The 20,993-nt window shown below is 43.4% G+C and overlaps 1 protein-coding gene across 1 annotated transcript in view; it reads left to right on the forward strand.

Annotated features, from left to right (window-relative positions):
- Positions 1 to 962: 962 nt before the first annotated feature.
- LMNTD1 (lamin tail domain containing 1) overlaps positions 963 to 20,993 on the forward strand; it is a 278,703-nt gene continuing 258,672 nt past the window's right edge. The window contains exons 1-3 of the mRNA XM_074998356.1: positions 963 to 1,141; positions 5,357 to 5,545; positions 15,304 to 15,397. Coding sequence (XP_074854457.1) covers positions 963 to 1,141; positions 5,357 to 5,545; positions 15,304 to 15,397 — 462 coding nt within the window. The remainder of the gene's footprint in view (positions 1,142 to 5,356; positions 5,546 to 15,303; positions 15,398 to 20,993) is intronic.

Here is a 20,993-nt window from a genome sequence, read left to right on the forward strand (position 1 = left end):
AGCAGGGACCCCTATGAGGTATTAAAAATATTACTAACAATAGTCTGAAGTGTTGCATCACTATGTAACCTCAGAGGCAGTGAGACCACTGACAAGGGAGATCTAAGTCACTGCTCTATAGCTTTATCTGACAGCCAGCTGGTCTTGAGCTTATGCAATAGAGCGCATGCCTATAGCCCCTAAGGTTTCAGGTTCATTTCCTCCTGCTGATGACCTGGTCCCAATGAACTTACAACTGTACCGCTTTTATGGCATCTCCCATGAGCTAATGAGTTACAGCAGCTGCATCAGAGAAGAACTTCTATCCTGAGAGTTTCTAGCCTTTCAAATGAACTAGAACAACAATATGAACAAGACAATGGTGCTCTGTTCTACAGTGCAAAGCTGATCTTGATTATTGGGCAATTTTTGCTCTGCAGAATTGAGGAGCAAAAAGGGCTTTGAGTATGGTGGACCAGAGGCTATTGCCTCATGTTTAAACAAAGGCCAAATCTCAGACTCCATGCTGAGTTGTATTAAGTGTGCTTGAGAAATGGTGGTTTTGCAGGACATACAGAGAACTAGCCCTTCCCAAAAGCCATGGAAGCGCTACAGCAGGACTGCGAATGGAATTCTGTGGCTGTATCAGAGCAGTCCATCATCTTGAGCATGAGGGATGGAGGCTTCATTTTACAAATGAGTAAGTTCCAGTTTTGTAAAGCTGTGCACATGTTTCACAAATGCGGGCTTAGGTGAGAAATGCAAAAGAAAATTATCAGATTTTAACATGGAGCAGGAGGAAGGCATGGCCTGATCTTATGCTAGTGAAGTCAATGGGAGCTTTGCTTTCGGAGGGTCAGGTCTGAAACAGGAACAGTGGACGAAGGAGACTGATTGTGTCATGACCAGGTTTTGCACTGGCAAAACAATGATTACAAACAAGAAATTACAAGGGACCACTTCTTCCATCTTTCATTATGTAGATGGCTCTGTCTTCTGGGGCTCGCCATTTAGAAGATGAGATGGCAGCCGTTTCTGGCATATGTGAAAAGAAGGAGATGCCTGCACCTCAGGAACAACGAGAACTGAGCCGTAGCGGTGAGATGAGAACTGATATCACTGGACACAAGAAAACTGAAATGGCAGCCAGATTCCAGAGCAGGTTTGTTTGCTTCTCCACTTTCCACAAAGTTCTGATGGAAAGTTGTTTTTTTATTTAAAGGGAGCAATGAGGTGGGTGTGGCATTTTGCAGCTCAAAAATAGAAATTCCCTGCCCTCGAGAATGTGTGATGTCCAGTTTTGCTAACTTAGGCATGCAAAAACCATAAGTCAAGCCTCCAGAAACAGTGAGATTTAAGAACAAATGATAAATGTTGAGTTCTGAATGGCTTGTGAATCTTTGCATGTTCAAGTTTTTCTCAACAACTGTGAGTACTAGAAAATTACTGGGGAATTTTATTTTGTTTTCTGTTTTTCACAAATAAAAACTGAGATTCTTATAAAATGTCTTTATTTCAGGATCTGGGGTTTAAAGAAAAACATGTAAGATGTGCTAAAATCACAAGAGTTGGCAACAGTGTTCTGTTCACACAAGATCTAAATATAATTCTACCGCCTGATTAACATGTGTGAAAATGCAGGAATATTATCTGATGATTTTGTTTTAGAACAGCTGTACATTTTAAAAAGATATCTAAGTGGGTAAGTAGATAAGATATCATTGGAGCAGTTTTTCCCAGAAAAAATAAAACTCACCTCTAAGCACAGAGATAGCCATGGCCTGGGCACCTTTTAAATTGAGGAGCTAAGGGATGTGTGTATGCTTTGAGCTGGCCTTCTGCACAAGTGAGAATTTCACCCCAGAAAACTATTTCTCAGTGTTTTCTCTGAAGCCTTTAAATGGCAAAAAAGTTTTCTATATTTTGCTATGAGAGTCAAACTCTGCCCTCAGATGCTGTGCAGGGTTTTCCTCGGAGTGTAGTGCAAGCTGTGCATGCATCTACGGGCAGGATCTGGTCTTTAGATTATAAAAAATGTGACCAGCAAGTAGTATTGCAAACCCAAAGCATTTCAATTTCGTGTTTCAGACCCTCAATAATAAATTTCGATTCTAGTTTCTGAACCTTTAGTGTGCTCCTCCTTCATGGTTTCAGCCTATTCTCTGCCACCATTGGGACTAGAAACTTCCTTTCAAAAAACTAAAACTGAGATTCTCATGACATCTCTTGATTTCTGCAGCTCGGGCTTTAACAAAAACATCAGATATTGCTAAATTTGGAATTAAAATCATAAGAGTTGGGCAACACTATATCTGTTGAGCTGAGTTTTCTATACTGCCCCTCTGGTGGATTTGTTTATGAGGATCAGACTGACTTTCCCTTGACCTTCTAACCACCATTTTGAAGAAAATGAATTACATTGTGAGTACGTACCTATCTAAAGGTATCAGGGACAGGTCAAAGTAGCTTGTTATATGCTTGACACCTTTTTGAATGGAGTAACACAAGAGTGATCAACAATGATTTTCTTCCTAATCATAGGGCTGCAACCTAGGACAATAGTTTGCTATGGAGACTGGTCTAGCTGGAAGACACTCAGTCTGGACCGTGGTGGCGGAGGCAGGGTGTAGAACTTCCTGGCAAAACACCTGACTAGGGTCTGAAGCTGACCAACTGACCACTGATCACATGATAGATTGGACCAAAACCTTGTTTAAGGACATGACCAGTTCCATTGCCAACAAAGAAGGCATGGCAGGTGGGGCCTACTCGCCCAAACATGTAGGGGACACAATGGCTCAGAAGAAGGGCTGAGCATAGGCACAGTGGGGAGTGTGTGAAGCAGTGGTGAGCTGCCTGCGGCCCACAGGCTGCATGTGGTCTGTCAAGGTAAGCCACTGGTGGGCCACCAGACAGGTTGTTTACCTTGCATCCACAGGTATTGCTAGCCACAGCTCTCATTGGGCTGCAGTTCACTGATCCTGGCCAATGGGAACTAATGGAAGTAGCAGCCAGCAAATCCCTGTGGCTGCATCACTTCTCACAACTTCCAGTGACTGGGAACAACAGACTGCAGCCAACGGGAGCTGCGTTTAGCCGTATCTGCAGATGCAAAGTAAAGAACCCCTTTGGCGGCCCACTAGTGGCTTAGTCTAATGAATTGCATATGGCCTTCAGGCCACAGGTTGCCCACCAATGGTGTACAGGCATTGATTGTTTAGCCTAAATATCATTAACTGCTGTATGCTTTATGAGTAAATGTAATTATGGTTTTAAAATTCCTTGTGCAAAGCCTGCAATCCTTGCTTTACCTGCCACATGATCCACGAGAAGTGAAATAATACACCAGATTGCCCACAGAGCTGGAACTCTGGTGGGTGCATCCATAAACAACTGGGCAATCAGAGCACTGGCTTTATGGCCCAGGGCATTTGGACCTTGAAGTCCACATCTCTGGTAAGGGTGGCAGACAGGGAGTCTGCATCTAGGAGTGCACATTTGAGCTTGAAATCTGTGACTAGATGCTGGCCAGACCCACTGGCTTGGAAACTTGGGATCCGAAGCTGGTGGCTAGGGGAACTTAAACAGGTTCTGTTAGCACCATCCCCAGAGCATCTAAAGGGTGAAATTTAACTCATGTAAGAATAAGGGGATTTAAGTGCCAGGTAGGCCTCTTGCTGGTCCACTGCACAAATGTGACTTTGCCCTCCATGCTTTGCACTGGACATGCAGTTAAATCTTTGCAGAGAAGTGGGATAGGATCACACTTCTTGTATGAGAATTACTTCCCTGGTTAATTAACAGAGTGAGAAATGACAAGATTCTCCGGTATGGTATTGTTTAATAACACTCGCTGAGACTACAGGTTAGAAGACCAAACTAGTGTCAAGAAAACAGCAAGGACTGATTGTATACTTGTGGCTATAACAAAATAACTTAATGGAGTGTTTGTACTGTATCAAAAAGGAAAGAAATTCTGACCCCTGCTCACCATCAAGAGCTTACAATTTAACCAACAATAATAGCAGCTTTACCAATTTATTTTAGAATATTTCACACAAGCTGTATTAAAGCAATATGAATAATAAGGTTTCAAAAGTGAGCCTCATTATTCATGTAGAAAACTCTTTTGCATCTTGACACAATTTTTCATTGCATATCTCATATAATTTTTTCCATATTTTGGCCTCTTTTTGTGCACAGGATGTACCCGCTCTTTGAGTTATGTAATGTGATAATGTAATAATCACAGTTATGTAGGGTTATCATTTCAACAAGAGGACACTCCTGAGAGGTAGTGTATCTCTGTCAGTATCTACCAACTTATGTTGTATTAATTTCTTATAGTATGTCTAGGACATTAATAAAGGACGACTGCCAAATTTCAAGTCTGTACTTCAAAGCATGTTCCTTCCTCTTCTAGTCCTCAGAAATAGCAAAACTAGGACAAGAAGCAATGAGCTTAAATTGCAGCATGGGAGGTTTAGGTTGGACATTAGGAAAAACTTAGTAACTGTCTGGGTGGCTAAGCCCTGGAATAAATTGCCTAGTAAGGTAGTAGAATCTCCATCATTGGAGACACCGAAGAGCAGGTTAGACAGACATCTGTCAGGGATGACATAAATCAGGGGCCAGCAACCCCCGGCATGGGTGCTAAGATGGTATCTGAGCTGATTTTCATTGGCATGTGATGCGTGAGCTCAGCTCCGCCCCTCCTCTCCCATGCAGCTGTGAGCTTGCTCAAAGCCATGCCACCTGCGGATTTACAAAAGACCAGCTAATGCTACTAACCACCACCTAAATGGTAAAAAGTCTGGATATTAATTTATTTATTAATGAAGCAGTTGTAAGTAGGACTATTAGTGACTTTAAAAAGTATCACCGGCACTCGGACTCTACGTAGAGGTCAAAGGGTCAAATTTCAGCACTCTACCTCGGAAAGGTTGCTGACCCCCGATCTAGATGGTGCTTGGCTCTGCCATGACTGCAGGGGACTGAACTCAATGACCTTTCAAGACCTCTACCAGTTCTAGCATTCTATGATTCTATTTTGGCCAATTTTTTTTTTAAAGTCAGCCTGAGGCAGAATATCCTGTATGGAAAATTTGAGTGCAAACAGTTAACCTTTGGCAAAGTTATAAGCAAGGTAGTCTTTCTGTGGAGAGCAGAAGCACAAAGCTTTGGGGGTGGTAGCTGGGGAGAAGTCGCATGTGTCATCTGCCCCTTGTTGTGTACCTGAGTAGGAGCAGCCAGAATCTGACATTATTTTTCTTTGTTTCAGTGGTTCAGTTTATCACAGTTTGATTTTCCTTTTTCCTAAAAACAAACTAAGAAATCTTTAATTTTGGGATCTGACCCATATGTTGTGTGTGCTCAGACAGGAGGAGCTGGGGGCCATACTCCTGAAGAAAGATGAGGAGCTAAAGGCTTTAAAACTTCTTGTGGTCCAGAAGGAAGCAGATTTGGAAGATCTGAAAACCCAAAGGATGTTATCCTCAATACAGCTGGATTTAGCCATGATAGAGCTGGAGGAGCTAAAAAAAAACATACTGATGTCTCAAAGCAGGTAAGGAACTAGGTTAAGGTTTCAGACAGAAATGTGCACATTTCTCCTTCCTTACCTCTGTCTATTTCTGTTGTATCTACCAACAGCCATTGCTCATAATCCTGTATCAAAGAGCAATGTGAGTTTACAGGTACAAACCAAGATGCTCAGCTGCATCCAGGCTGCATGTGCAACATATCAGGAGGAGGGCAAAGATAGCGCATCTGAGGGCTGATAGTCTCTGGCATGAATCAGAACAGTCTTTGAGTGCTTTAATTTAGGTCTGAAAGGCCAGTGTCTTTGGGGACTGATTTAGCAGCTGCGAATAGCTGGAGTGCAGTGATGCTTTGGCCATGCCCATGGTCTTGTGTGTATAGCTGCTACCCTGACAGAGAAAAAGGAGACTGCTGATTCAGGGGCCGTTTGCCAGACAGATGTTTCTTTTTGTGCCAGTGTACATCCCTTGCAGCCATTTAATCTGGCTTTCTGTCTGCTTTGCACCCATGGAGGCATAAGGCAGCCAAAGCCCAGCCCTTGACCTAATCCGCAATATCCTAAATATATCAGAGAAAATCTTGTTTGGTGGCCCTAGTGAGGTCTGTAATACAATGTCAATGACACTCCTCATGTGACAGGATTTATCTCATAAAGAGAAGCACTCTTATTACAGGAGTAGTACGTTGGTTAATATACTACTTTGTTAAGGCATAGGTTGCTTTAGAGACACCATAAACCTTTTGAGAATAATTTCAGTGTAATAAGTAAAAAATAAAGGGGATTAAAAAAGGCAGTAAATTCCCTGCAAGTTTCTCTTGTTATTTTATTTGAGCTATGGTTAAATACAGGAGCATGGCAAGTCCACTCCTGTTACCCACAGGGTTCTCCTGGCTTTTAGTGTCAGTACAAAACACACAGAGCACCCCATGTTACTTGTCCTCAGCTAGAAAACTGTAAAAACTGTTCCAGTTTAATCTAAGTTTATTTCAAATAGCTGAGCATAGCTTGTGAGTGTGACAAATGCAGATTAGCTGCTTTGCTGCCAGACTTAATGGATGTATTCTGATCTGGAAACTTTGATGAGAAGCAATTTAGAATAATGTGACTTGGCAGCAGTCAGAAGGGCTCAGCAAATTGTTGCTGCTCCCATTATTAACTGTTAAATAGGCTGTTCAGGCTGCTTCTGGTGTGCCTCTCAGTGCAAGCAGTGGCTATTCATCTACAGTCAAAGCAATGATGAAGGAGTTGATTTGTGCACGTGGGTGAGCATGGAGCACTGTTCTTTCACACACTGGCCCTTCCCCAGTCACATGACCTGACATCCTTTGACTTTTTGTCTCTGTACCCAATAGAAAGCACCCGACCTTGGTGTATATAGTAAGTGTCCACGTATTTCTCCATCAAACTCGTGTACCCAATAAAGGGAAGAATGGATGCAAATCAGAAAAGCGTTACTGATACCACTGTGTCGTATTTACAAGGAGTGCACGGAGAGAAACAAACTTGCTCTGTGTACCAGCTTCAGGGTGGCTGGTGTTATATTAAGGCTCTTTCCCTGTGACTATTTAGTGGGTTCCCTGTCCTTTCTCCCTCAAAAATTCTCCCCACTCCCTCTTCTCCCATCCCCTTTTCCACTATTAACTCTCTCCCTCTCACAGATGTTGAGGGCCAAATGCTTTCCTTTCTCCACGGTTAGTCCATGCCATTTGTTCGTACCGGTGAAGAGAATGAGGAATATTTGTGGTCTCCCCATTTCCCTGATGACAGACCACTGACTTCGAAGCTGGAGCTTTTTGGACAGCAAGTCAGTGGAGAGAGCACAATGATCTTTGTCCTGCCTAAGGGTTAGAAAACACCTAAGAGAAGAGCAGGGCTTTTTTTGTGCTGGTACTTGCTGGTACTGAGCACTGGCACCTCAACAGCCCCAGCCATGGGATTGGCTAGGAGCAGGGGGGCAGGGAGCTAGCTGAGTACAGGTTCCTTTTTATTTTTATTGTCCCTGTGTTAAATTTGAAATTGTTTCCCACGTTGGAAGTCCGTTATGAGTCAAGGTCTCAAAACAGAATCCAAGATCTAAAGGGTCTGGTAGCCACTAGCAAAGAAATATAGCTCTCATGTTTGCATCCATGTATTGTATATCATGGGTACCTGAGACCAACATACAGTACTTGGTATTTAGTTGATAATTATTACTCTTTTTCATGGATTGATTACATTTGTACACAGCAGATTACATAATGATTACCCTTATGCTTATTATGGGAAACTAGAAATTGCATGGATTGTTAACAAGCAAGCAGATTGTACTTGCAAAGGCACAACATGGCTGTATGCACAAGATTTTGATCAGAGACATGATTACTTCAAAGAACAAAGTCAGTCTTACAAGATAAAAACTTCAAGCCCAGCCAGTTTAGTGCCTAGAAATATGAGAACAAAGTGTTGGTGGGAGCCTTTCCAGGGGCTGGAAGCAAATGGAGCTTTGAGGAGTTGAACAGTTTGCTATCTGCTGTGTATATAATTAAACACAGAAAAAAAAGTTTCACCTTGTTTTCTGGTCCCCCGGGAAGCAGAGCATGCTAATGGAAAGGGCATTGGTCTGAAGTGAAGTGGCTTCAGTGCTATTCTTGGCTCTGCCGTTACATGTGACATGATGATCACTTCATCATCTTTCTTGCCTATCCACCCTTTGTCTATCCTGTCTATTTATATTGTAAACATTCCGGAACAGAGCCTGTCTCTTACTGTGTGCTTGTACAGCACCTAGCACAGTGTAGCCTTGATTTGTAAATAAATAACAAATATGAAAATGATAAATAATGGCACATGGAAATGGTCCACAGTCAAGAACAGCAACAACCTGCTGAACTAAACTGCTCACAGCAAGGAAACCCACACTGTAAGGCTCAATCTTGTAGTCCTTAGTCATGCAGGATTCCCACTGGAGTCAGCTGGAGCTTGGCTTGGGTAAAACCTGTAGGATTTAGCCCTACGGCTGTCATTCAGCCAGGTCTGCCTAGTTAATAGAACACCCTTGGTGTGAAGCATTGCCCAAGGCTCTTGCCGTGATCTGAGCTGGAGCAATGACATATTGAACAGGGAGGCTCTGCATTCCCATTTTTTAGAAAAAATTTAAAATTCTCTGATTTGACTCCTGATTTTCTTGGTCATTTATTTCAAACACACACTAGTTTGTTTTCTTTTTTAAGTTAAAAGCCCTTCATGGCCCTCTCTGCTAAAATCACTTCAAATGTTGCTTCCAGGTATTTCCCAAATTGTTTCCCAAAGTGTTTCCCAAATTGTGGTCTGCGGCTCAGTATTAGTCCTTGGAAAAAAAATACCAGTCCTTAGAAAACATACCAATTATTGCGCATGATCCTATCAATTTGGAACATTTCATATTTTGCTACATAATTAGGGTAATAACAATAACTTAGGAACTTAAGTATTTTATATCAAGATTTATATTATTATGTACAAATATTATTGTGAATATAAAAACAGTGAAAATGTATTCATTTTTATATGTGTTTACATTTTTGGGCCGCAAAAAAAGGTACTGAAAAAAAATGGGTTCCAACTATGTAAAGTTTGGGAAATCCTGATTTACGTGATATCATGGGACTTCAAGAATGTTTAGAGGGGCATTGAAGTTTACAGCATTTTAGCATTGCTCTGTGCATTTTTAGACATCCTCATCTTCACAGACACCAAGAGGACAATATGCCTGGGTGTTCACCCAATGATACTTTCCCTGCAGGATGCAATAGTAGGAGATTTTAATGATGATTTGCACTTCCGTAGCAGTTTGCTTCCTGAAACCTTCAGAGAACATTTAGAAACACTGGTTAAGCTTCAAACTACTCCATATAAGTAATGTCATCCCTCATTTCACACAAAGGAAAACTAAGGCACCGAGAAAATGGGTGATTTGTGTGTTCCCATAGTGGAACCAGAAACAATGGCATACAGGAATTCTGATTTCTAGTTCCCTGCTCTGATCATTGTAGAGAACAATCCCATCCACTAAATATCCTTAATTTAATTATTAACAATGAACATTTGTTGAGCTCTCCTGTGGAGCATCTCAGTTATGTAATGGACAGATAACAGTATGGAAATTATTCATCCCAAAGGAAGAGAGGGAAGTGACCTAAGAGTAGACGGTACATCCTGGGTTTCAAAACTGAAGCTAGTACAGTATTGACCAGTGAGGCTGCTCTGCTCCGGGTACAACCTACTTTCCAGCTGTTGCCTGTATGTCATTGGGGTAAACAGCAGCTACCACTGGGGTGTAAAACTATGCCTTTGCTTTAACCCCTTATTTCCAAACCTTTCTGCTCACTTATTTCTCTGCCATTCTTAGCTTGAGTGTTTACATTCGAACTCCACGTAGATAGGATCTGTTAATCGGGCAGTCCAAAAATTTCATGTATGCCTTATACATGGCAGGTTGCAGGCCCGCTATTAGCAAGTTGGATTTCTACATGAGATATGCACTGTGCTGTTCTTCCCAGAGAGATGCACTGAGAGTGTTCACTATAAGAGAGTTCTGTAATGGTGGGATTGTCTACTGTGAGTTTAAGCATGTTACACATGGCGACACCTAGCGGCCAAACAGTACGATACCTTTTAGCATTCCTTTATAGCTCCCCTTTTAAGTTTTACAACCCTACCATTTACAAAAAACTTATAGTTCACTACACATGGTCTCCAAAGTGTGTCTGAATTGTACTGATTTTCTAATTACATGACCCAAATGTTCAACAGTTTGGTCATCTGGTTGCCTATTAGTTGCAAGGGATGGCTCTGATTGGTATGGAATACTTGAGTCTATTTTGTTGTGGCTGTTCTGCGTCTAGCATCTGTAGCGTTTGCTGTCTTTATTGTTCTTTCACAGGAACAGATTGTAGATGTCAATGGTTTCTATTGACGTTTCCATGGTTGGTCTCAAGCACATGTGATCTAGGCACTGAATTCTTTTTCTTTATGAGTCTATCCTTTTTCTCCACCCATTTGACACAAACACGGTCAACAGGTTATAGACCCCGGAGGTCTCTAATTGAATGGCATCTGTTGAAAATGTTTTCTTTTAGCTTTTTTAATATGATTTGGCTGCATGTCTTCTTGTCTGGCTGCTTTGGAGATAGAATTACTGTTCCAGCATTGGAAAAGAACCTGAGTGATATTCCCAACAGGAGTTGTGTGGACTATATCCAGTAGCAGCTATGGGTGCTGATCAGTTACTCAAAAGAACAGGAAATGTATTTTGGTGTTGTAGGATTTTCTTGGCTGTTTATTCAGCTCTCCCAGCCTCTCCATTCACTTGTGGGTCATGTGTGCTGTTAATAATATAGTCAAACTCATATTTCATTTGGAATTACTTAAATTCCGCGGCAGTGAATTGCACTCATTGTTCATTACTAGTTCTTCTGGAATCCCAAAGTGAGAGAAATGACACTTCAGTTTCTCAAAAACTTGATACAGGTGTTTTCCACAGAAGAGGGTTATAAGAGGTTTATGGTGTGTTACCAGTCTAAAAGAGTCCAATCCACAGATATCTGTAAAAGTTCTCACATGCCCATTGCCTCGCCAGACACTCCTTTTCACTTGATATATATTGTTTTTCTGCTTCTGTGAGTGTTCATAGCAAAATTCAAATAGTTTCTCTCAGATCCATGTTGTTGCCATGATATACTACTTAGAGCATAGCTGCTTGCATCCATACCTTCCATTGTGGGCTTGTTCACCTCACAGTTATTGAGAACTAGAGCTATTGAGATAATCTCTTACCTTTCTGAAGACAATTTTTTGATTTAGTCCCTGTGGTCATGAAGTATTGGACTTTAATAGTAACAGAGAGGTAGCCGTGTTAGTCTGCGTCCCACAAAACAAAACAGCAGAAAGGTAGCACTTTAAAGACTAACAAAATGGACTTTAATAGTTCAGTCTGTCATTTTGTCACTGTAGAAAGGTCTTTTAGGTATTGTCTGGGGTAATTTATTAACCCCGGATGTGTGTCTGTTCTGGTCCACACGTTGATGCATTCAGTTGTTGAGCTGCTTTTACTTTCTTGAGGGTTTGTTTATTGTTCATCCCAAAAACTTGACTGGGGGTAGGTAGAAGACTCACTTTGCCTTAATTAGTGACAGATGGACTGACTGGGACCTGCCAGATAAGCAGATCTGATTTTTTTTTAACCTCTGCAGAAGATATCACTTTTTTTTTTTGTTGAAAAACAGAAAACCTGAAAAGTTAAGATGTTTCAATTGTGGCCAAAAACTGATGAAAACTGAAAACAGTTCAGTCAAAAACTGGGAGGCAGGAGAAAGGAATAATTTTTCCTCAGAAGTTTTTAGTTATTCCACATAAAAATATTTTTTCAGGAAAAAAGAACTTTTTCACGGTATATTTACACTTAGTTGACCCTCCCCCCCTGCAGTTTCAGTGGAAAATTTTCAACCATTTCCGTTGGCTAATTTTATTTATCAGGAAAATGCATTGTGCATCTAAATCACTTCCTTGGACAATCCCTTTTTGCTGTGTTAAATAATGTGCAAACCAATAGGTTCTGTTATATGACATAGCCTTCTGCAGTCTACTGAGGCAAACCTTCCAAAGACATCATGAAAGATCTTTGGACAAATTAAAGGGAGACAGCTGACATGCAAAAACTTACACACAGGCTGGATTTGGCTTCACAACTTAATTTGGTGCGTAAATTGAACTTAACTAAGCCAGTGACAATAGTTTTATATATATCACACCCAAAAATAAAAAAAAACCAACATCACATTAATTTATTAACTTTTTTCTAGTCATAATATATAACTTGTTCCTAGAGATATTTTAACTGTCATATTACATACAGAAAACCGAGCTTGTATCTAATAACTGAGGCTCTGACTCTACTGTGTTCTATCTGAATTAAAAGACTATACTTAAAGTGGATTTAGATTTGTCTCAGGGAGTGGGATAGGTGGTGTTGTCCAGTAGTCACAGCTGAGCAGGTGTTCACAAGTCAAGGACAGACAGAAGGGACTGGCATAATCGCTACAGTCAGAGTTGATAGACAAGAGTCAGAGTGAGGCTGTGGTCAGAGAGTGGGGATCAGACAAGGCTACCAGGCAGGAATGAGGATGCAAGAGTCAGGAGCAGGGGCAGAGACAAGAGATTAGAAAGCATTATAACATCTAGGCTACGTCTACACGTGCAGCCAACATCGAAATAGCTTATTTCGATGTTGTGACATCGAAATAGTCTATTTCTATGAATAACGTCTACACGTCCTCCAGGGCCGGCAACGTCAATGTTCAACTTCGACGTTGCTCAGCCCAACATCAAAATAGGCGCAGCAAGGGAACGTCTACACGTCAAAGTAGCACACATCGAAATAGGGATGCCAGGCACAGCTGCAGACAGGGTCACAGGGCGGACTCAACAGCCAGCCGCTCCCTTAAAGGGCCCCTCCCAGACACAGTTGCACTAAACAACACAAGATACACAGAGCTGACAACTGGTTGCAGACCCTGTGCCTGCAGCACAGATCCCCAGCTGCCGCAGAAGCAGCCAGAAGCCCTGGGCTAAGGGCTGCTGCCCACGGTGACCATAGAGCCCCGCAGGGGCTGGAGAGAGAGCATCTCTCAACCCCCCAGCTGATGGCCGCCATGGAGGACCCAGCAATTTCGACGTTGCGGGACGCGGATCGTCTACACGGTCCCTACTTCAACGTTGAACGTCGAAGTAGGGCGCTATTCCTATCTCCTCATGAGGTTAGCGACTTCGACGTCTCGCCGCCTAATGTCGAAGTTGGTGCCGCTACTTCGAAGTAGCGTGCACGTGTAGACGCAGCTCTAGAGTCACAGGAGACCAGAAGTCCTTGTGGTTTCCTCAACCACCCTCTTGGCCACCCTCCAAGATTATGTTAACAAGCTTGGCCAATCAGAACTTGGTAGGGTGCTGTCACTCTCAACCAGGGTTTCCCAAACTTAAAACATTTGTGTACCCCTTTCAGGACTTCGGCCTTATCGATGTACCCCCTCTCCTAGGGCCGTCTCGGTACTTATCTATTGATTGTTAGTAATTTATTTTCTGCCACATACCCCTTGAAATCTTTTTGCGTAACACCAGTGGTACACGTACCACACTTTGGGAAACACTGCCCTCAATGCTTTGGGCAGTACTTCCTGTGGTGGCTGATCTCCACAGTACTCCTGGATGTACCTATGCTTCCCCGTGGCTCTCCCAGGCTCTGCAGTGCTGAGTTGTGGTCCCATACATCCTTACGAGATGAATCACTCTAAATTGGTTCCTAACACCCCTCCAGAGTAGTCTCATAACCATTGCTTGGATAGGAAGTAGAAAGTCTAGTTTACACACACACACACACACACACACACACACAAATCTACCATTGTTTGCAGCTGAGAGAAAAGGAAAACATGAATAAGGAAAATATTTAAAACTATTCAGTATATTCAGTGAGAAGAAAGCAGAAATATAAGAAAGCCCTGACTTCTTGCTGTTCTTAACAGCCACAGGTAAGCCCTTTTCACGTGCTTATTATAAAACAGGAAAGGGGTTCCAAAGGCTGTGGTTTACTTGCAATTCCAGGCTGCTCTCTCTCTCTCCACATACTGAAGAATGGCCAAATAATTGTTTTTCAAGTAGTAACTTTTCTCTGACACTTATGCTATTTATACATCTCCATTTTTGTAAAGTGACTACTCTTATCCAAAGCCGAGGAACCATTAACAGTGGTGAGATCTACGTACTGCCTAGGTACTGCAGGCCAGACTCATTGGGCAAATCCTTACCACACTCTAGTCAGAAAAAAAGCTGTTGGTGATTTAAACAGAGCCTGGATCCCACCAGCAGGTGAATGAAGGCTCCTTTGATTAACCAGGTTGGCACCACAGCAGGCAGGACATGCACAAACTCTCCCCCCAAAGAATAACTTCAACACAAAGGGCCCATACATCAGGTGCAATGCAGCCTCTCTATGGCTCCCCAGAACAGCCTCCCCTTCCCTTAGTGCGCATGGAGGAGGAAAGCCAGTGGAAGGAAAGGGCAGGGCAATGTTCCTTGAGGCCATAGTAACAGGGGCACAAATTAGGGCTTTGCTAGCCATAGCCAGCCCTGTGGATCTCACCAGCTGTCTGTAACTGAGCAGGGGAGGCAGAGGACTGAAACTGGCTCTTCATCCTCCTAGGGGTCATCTCCCTTCCTCCCCTCTCCCCCTCCTCCCCCCAAAAGCATCCCCCAATGGATGTGCTCATAGTTTATGTTCCATAATTGCTTTGGCTGTGGCTACACTAGAAGCACCTGTCGACAGACATTTCTGTTGGAAGAGATTTTCTGACAAAATGTCTGTTGACAGAGTGCGGCCATACACTAAAGTGGATCGAAAGAGTGACCACACTGTCGACAGAGTGGCTGGACTGCCCAGCTGCTGACTCCACGAAACAGCCAACCGGAAGCACAGCAGACAAAGCTATCCAGTGTCCTGGAAGCCCTGTCTGTTGACAGAAGGCCCCCGAGAGTATCCACACAGACTTTTTGTTGATGGGATCTGTTGACAAAGGCACTCTTCCTCAGCTGGGAGAGGCAGGAGTTTATTGGCGGAAGTGCTGAGTTTTGTCGACAGTCTCACATTTTGTGTGTGAATGCGTAGCAAGTTTTGTCAGCAAAACTCACTAGTGTAGCCATAGCCTTTGATTTGGTCTGATACCTTTTGACAAAAAACAGTGATAGCTTTTTCTCTTCCTCCCTGACTACTTTAGATATGAGAAGGAATTTTCCCAGCAAGAGAAACTGCAGGACCAAGTACTGCAACTCAAACACCAGCTGGAGCATCAAAAGGAAAATTGCTTACAGGTGAGTCTAAAAATCCTGCTCTTAACCTGTGCTTCTGAAGCCTCTTCGGTATCTCCTAATTGGATCACTAAGGCTACGTCTACACATGCACGCTACATCGAAATAGCTTATTTCGATGTAGCGACATCGAAATAGTCTATTTCGATGAATAACGTCTACACGTCCTCCAGGGCTGGCAACGTCGACGTTCAACTTTGACGTTGGGCAGCACCACATCGAAATAGGCGCAGCGAGGGAACGTCTACATGCCAAAGTAGCACACATCGAAATAAGGGTGCCAGGAACAGCTGCAGACAGGGTCACAGGGCAGACTCAACAGCAAGCCGCTCCCTTAAAGGGCCCCTCCCAGACACAGTTGCACTAAACAACACAAGATCCACAGAGCCGACAACTGGTTGCAGACCCTGTGCATGCAGCATGGATCCCCAGCTGCAGCAGCAGCAGCCAGAAGCCCTGGGCTAAGGGCTGCTGCACACGGTGACCATAGAGCCCCACAGGGGCTGGAGAGAGAGCGTCTCTCAACCCCTCAGCTGATGGCCGCCATGGCGGACCCCGCTATTTCGATGTTGCGGGACGCGGATCGTCTACACGTGCCCTACTTCCACGATCAACTTCGAAGTAGGGCGCTATTCCCATCCCCTCATGGGGTTAGCGACTTCGACGTCTTGCCGCCTAACGTCGATTTCAACTTCGAAATAGCACCCAACACGTGTAGCCGTGACGGGCGCTATTTCGAAGTTGGCGCCGCTACTTCGAAGCAGCGTGCACGTGTAGACACGGCCTAAAGCTCCGGCAAAAATGACCTTCCTCCTGCAATGGATTAATATGGGCTGCTCTTGAGAAGCTGGCATGTGGGAACGTTTATAGGGCTAGGTTCAGGACTTTCCTGCTAACCTGGCTATGTGCTCAGCAGGTTCTCTGCCCTACTGAAAGCTCCAGCAGCAAGTAACATTCTGTGCTCTTTTCTTCCTTGTCCGTCACAGTGGCCTATGTTGCCATCCATGCTTTCTCTATTTGTATATTTTCCTTTCATTTGCTTGCTTTGACCAGAGAGGATAGTCTTTGGTTAGAGTCAGAAGACTAGGACTGTATTTGTGGCTTTCTCCCTGTTTCTCTGGGCCTGACTTCTTCACTACATCACATGTTGTGTGGCCATTTCTGCGAGAGTAAAGTTCAGCATGAAATGCCGCTGTTGGTTAAGTGACTAGAGACGTCTACTGTGCTGGTGTTTTGCTCTCCTTTTGCTGCTATGTAGATGACTACATTAAGTGAAAGGAGAATCACATCCTCTGCCTGAAGCTAGGCAAATCACTTCCTGCTGTGCTGAAATTAGTTGCTGTGAGGATTGAAATCCCCATTCTAGTGCATTGACTTTCCTCCCAGCATGCTGATTCAAGCAGCCTAAAACTTGTTCACACTTGTGAGCTGTTCCAGTTCTTCATCTGTGGCCAGTGTGTGAGGTAGTGCAGTGGTGCTGACTCACTAGAGCGGAGGAAAACAAACGGGAGCTTGGACTGACCAATCTCTGAGGCTGATCGTAAAGAAGGTGCAAATGTTGATTAGCTCAACGGAAGCAAAGCCTATTTTGAATATGTGGAAGATTCCCTTTTTTTTAACGCGAAGAAGGATTCTTTCGAAGATGGGGTTTACTTCCGAAAGAACAGCATCTACACTGGTTTTCTTCTTTCGAAAGAAGCTCTTTTGAAATTAGAGTATGCAAATGAGGTGCCAGATATGCAAAGCTGCACCTCATTTTGCTCATTTGCATACCTCTTTCGAAAGAGGAATGCAAGTGTAGACACAGCTGCAGTGTCCTCTACTTGGGAACCTGGAATATGGTAACCCTTGGTGTAAAATACTACACAGGCCGGGAAGGGAGATGGGTTAAATATGTTTGAGAACCAGTGGGTCAGAACGTGCACCTTGGATATGGGGAAGCTTGGTTCAGTTTTCTCCTCTGCCTGCAGGGGCTCCCTCCTTCTCACGTGAAAGGACAACGTACAATGGCACACCATGTTCTTATTTTACTTCTAGCAACGATAGGTAAATTGTTGCACTGAGCTTTCTGCCAAGCTTTATTCAGTAGCTGCATAGGTTAACATGGATGATATATAGAACCAAAAAGCAGGCACGAGAGCAACAGCTTGTTCTCTTCCCAGAAACCAGACAGACACAGGATAACCCTTTCTCTTTCATATATTGCCAAGATTGTATTGCTGTACTGCACTCTGTTCTAAATACCAACACCCTCTGGTTTGTGGTCAAGCAGAGCGCTCTGCTAATTTACATACTGTTTCTGTATATTCTCTCTCCTGCATTATTTATACAAGATTCTTGAATTTTTATGTAACGTAGCTCTTCTGCAATTGCATCGACTCCTGCTATGTTAGTGGTCAGGGGAATACTAGTTTTAGTATCATTGTAAAGTGAAGAAGGTGATCTGATCTTGAAAGGTGGAGATTCAAGTGGGGGTTAATGGCCCACCTTACTGAGTGGGTGGATAAAACATCATTGGGCTTTCTCTGTTCAAGTGCATTGTGGGGGAAATGAATTCAGAAAAGCCTCCTCCCACCCAGCCTTTATTATCTGAGAGGTAGCTGGCCACAACACAATTCTTGTGCTGCTTTGAGCATCAGGGTCATTGTCTAATTAGTATGGTTTGAACATTCCATCTTCCCAGGGGGGAGCTTGGTCCTGCTTCTCCACTTTACCATCTATTCTAATGCATACAACCCCCCATAACCTCCCCCCCACAAAAAAAAAAGACCGAAGTGTCCACATCCTCCATAGGGTTCTCTGTGGTGGAAGGATCAGTGTCTATTCACGATGGCCAGATTTTGCCCACTGATGTTCTATGCACATTTCTGAAGATGAAGTTTGGACCCAAGGAAGTATGGAATGGATCATTGGGTGATATTTTGAAAAAGTAAATGAAAGTGGGAAGTTCTCCAGTTGTCTGTTAGCGACAATAACTTTTCAGTCATGGGGATCGCTTGGGGATTTGCTTTCATTTAGGTGTCCAAAACGTGATTGATTTAGAAAAGCCAGGGAGTGTATTTGTAGAACAATCATCAGCCAAAAATATTGAGTGGTGGAAGGTTATCGCAGAAAATATTGGCTTGGGGAGTGAGCAGTGGCTGACAGTGAGGATTTAGTGCACTGCCCAATGAAAAGAAACTTAGAATTTAAGGAGCAACAGGTCTCGCCTTAGCTAAGAGTGGTAACATTTCTGTGTATTTCGTGGTACAACCCCTCAGAGAACACAAAGGAACAAAAAAGCAATTTTCTTCTGCCCAACTGGCTGGTTGCCAGAGGAGCCCTTGGCACCTGCCACAGGTTGACCAAGCCTTAGCGAGTTTGCAGTTGGCTGAACCAGTGTTTTTGGATTTGTTTATTTTTCTCTGCTTTCTGATTAGTTAGTTTTTGGCAGTACCTCTGTGTATATAAACATATCCTCCCTTGGTTCTAGTGTCTTTGTTTCCCTTGGTGAGCTAATGCTTTTACTGTTGAATAATGATTTTTCTTTTCACTTCATTTGCAAGCAAGCAATAAGGTGAATTAACACAGAGGAAGGATTGGGTGGGAAAGAAATTTAAAGTAAGTACATTGCCTCAGGATTTAAGAGGAAAATCCTTTGCTGAATTTGCTAAACTTCTCAGCTGTTTCTATGATTATTTCTGGATGAATAAGAGAGAGCCTGCACCAGAACTCTGAATCCAAACACCTCATACTTAACGCACACCTGTGTGTGTGAATGTAAGGGTCAGAACTGAACCCAAATTTCCCAGCTGGACTCTGTCTCTATAATGAGACAGCCTAAAACCTTACCTATGACCTTTGAGGGGAGCTTTTTGGGTGCAGATTCAAACTGTGCAGTTCAAGTCCATCTGACCTACTAACTTAAGTCCCTTGCAGATTTGCTAGTTTGTCTTCCCACCACTTGCTCCTTCTTTCTGCTCCTAACCAGCATGGCCGTGTCTACACATGCACGCTACTTCGAAATAGTGCCCGTCATGGCTACACGTGTTGGGCGCTATTTCGAAGTTGAAATCGACGTTAGGTGGCGAGACGTCGAAGTCGCTAACCCCATGAGGGGATGGGAATAGCGCCCTACTTCGAAGTTGAACGTCGAAATAGGGCACGTGTAGACGATCTGCGTCCCGCACCATCGAAATAGCGGGGTCCACCATGGCGGCCATCAGCTGAGGGGTTGAGAGACGCTCTCTCTCCAGCCCCTGCGGGGCTCTATGGTCATCGTGTGCAGCAGCCCTTAGCCCAGGGCATCTGGCTGCTGCTGCCGCAGCTGGGGATCCATGCGGCATGCACAGGGTCTGCAACCAGTTGTTGGCTCTGTGGATCTTGTGTTGTTTAGTGCAACTGTGTCTGGGAGGGGCCCTTTAAGGGAGCGGCTTGCTGTTGAGTCTGCCCTGTGACCCTGTCTGCAGCTGTTCCTGGCACCCTTATTTCGATGTGTGCTACTTTGGCATGTAGACGTTCCCTCGCAGCGCCTATTTCGATGTGGTGCTGCCCAACGTCGAAGTTGAACGTCGACGTTGCCAGCCCTGGAGGACGTGTAGATGTTATTCATCGAAATAAGCTATTTCGATGTAGCGTGCACATGTAGACGTAGCCCATCTCTTGATGAAATGAACATGTCAAAACAGAACTGCTTGATCTAACCATCCAGCAACACATGTGCATTGCAAGAACTCTGCGAATTTCATCAGTCCCGGACTTTGAACCAATGTTCACCCTTCTTTTACACCTGACTTCCAACCCACTCTTTCTCATGCAACTGGGGTTAGCTGCTGATACTGTGCATGCAGACTACTTAAGCTCTTTGAGACTCTGCTAGTACTTATTATCACTCGGGAGTGCAATTCTAGTTGAAGCATAAGTTATTACCTACAATTCAGTTTCATCCCTTGGAGGATGATAGACAGCCATAGTGCACGTAATATTCATGTCCGATGTGTACAGTGATAAAGGATAAAACCTTTTTTGGTGGAATAGCATATGAAGGCTGCTGCATCTTGGGCTAATAGGTGTTACTTAGGGAGGGTTTTTTTTTTCTCCCAAATAAAGCAGTAGAACCAGAAGCTTGATATTCAAGGGTATAAATTTTAAGAGTATTACTTTTGTTTCATCATTCCACAAACACAAATACTCTTGTAAAAAAAATGACACCCACAAGGTATTTAAGATCCCCGGATTATTATTATTGTGGTTTAGCCCCCAGATTTCCTCTTCAGTGCTGCTTTTTCTTCTCACTTATTAACAGAATGCACTGTGGAAATGAGACTCTGAGCTGTGCTGTAATTTGCAGCAGGATGAACCATACAGATTAGGCTGATTGTGTGATACGTGATATCATCTCTCCACTATTTTCCCAACGCATCAAGATAAGAAGACTAATGAAGACTGGCATGTGTGTTGTGATAGTCATCACTTGTTCTGAAAACAGTTTCAATACTTATCACTCTTGGACAGGAAGCAGAAGGTGTAGATAAGAATTTAGCATTTTATTATTAGTAGATGTTGGTGATTGCTTTTCATTAGTAGTGGTTCAAGTATATAATTGACTTTTTCCAGCTAC

The sequence above is a fragment of the Carettochelys insculpta genome, chromosome 1 (assembly GCF_033958435.1).
Source record: "Carettochelys insculpta isolate YL-2023 chromosome 1, ASM3395843v1, whole genome shotgun sequence".
Classification (NCBI taxonomy): Eukaryota; Metazoa; Chordata; order Testudines; family Carettochelyidae; genus Carettochelys; species Carettochelys insculpta.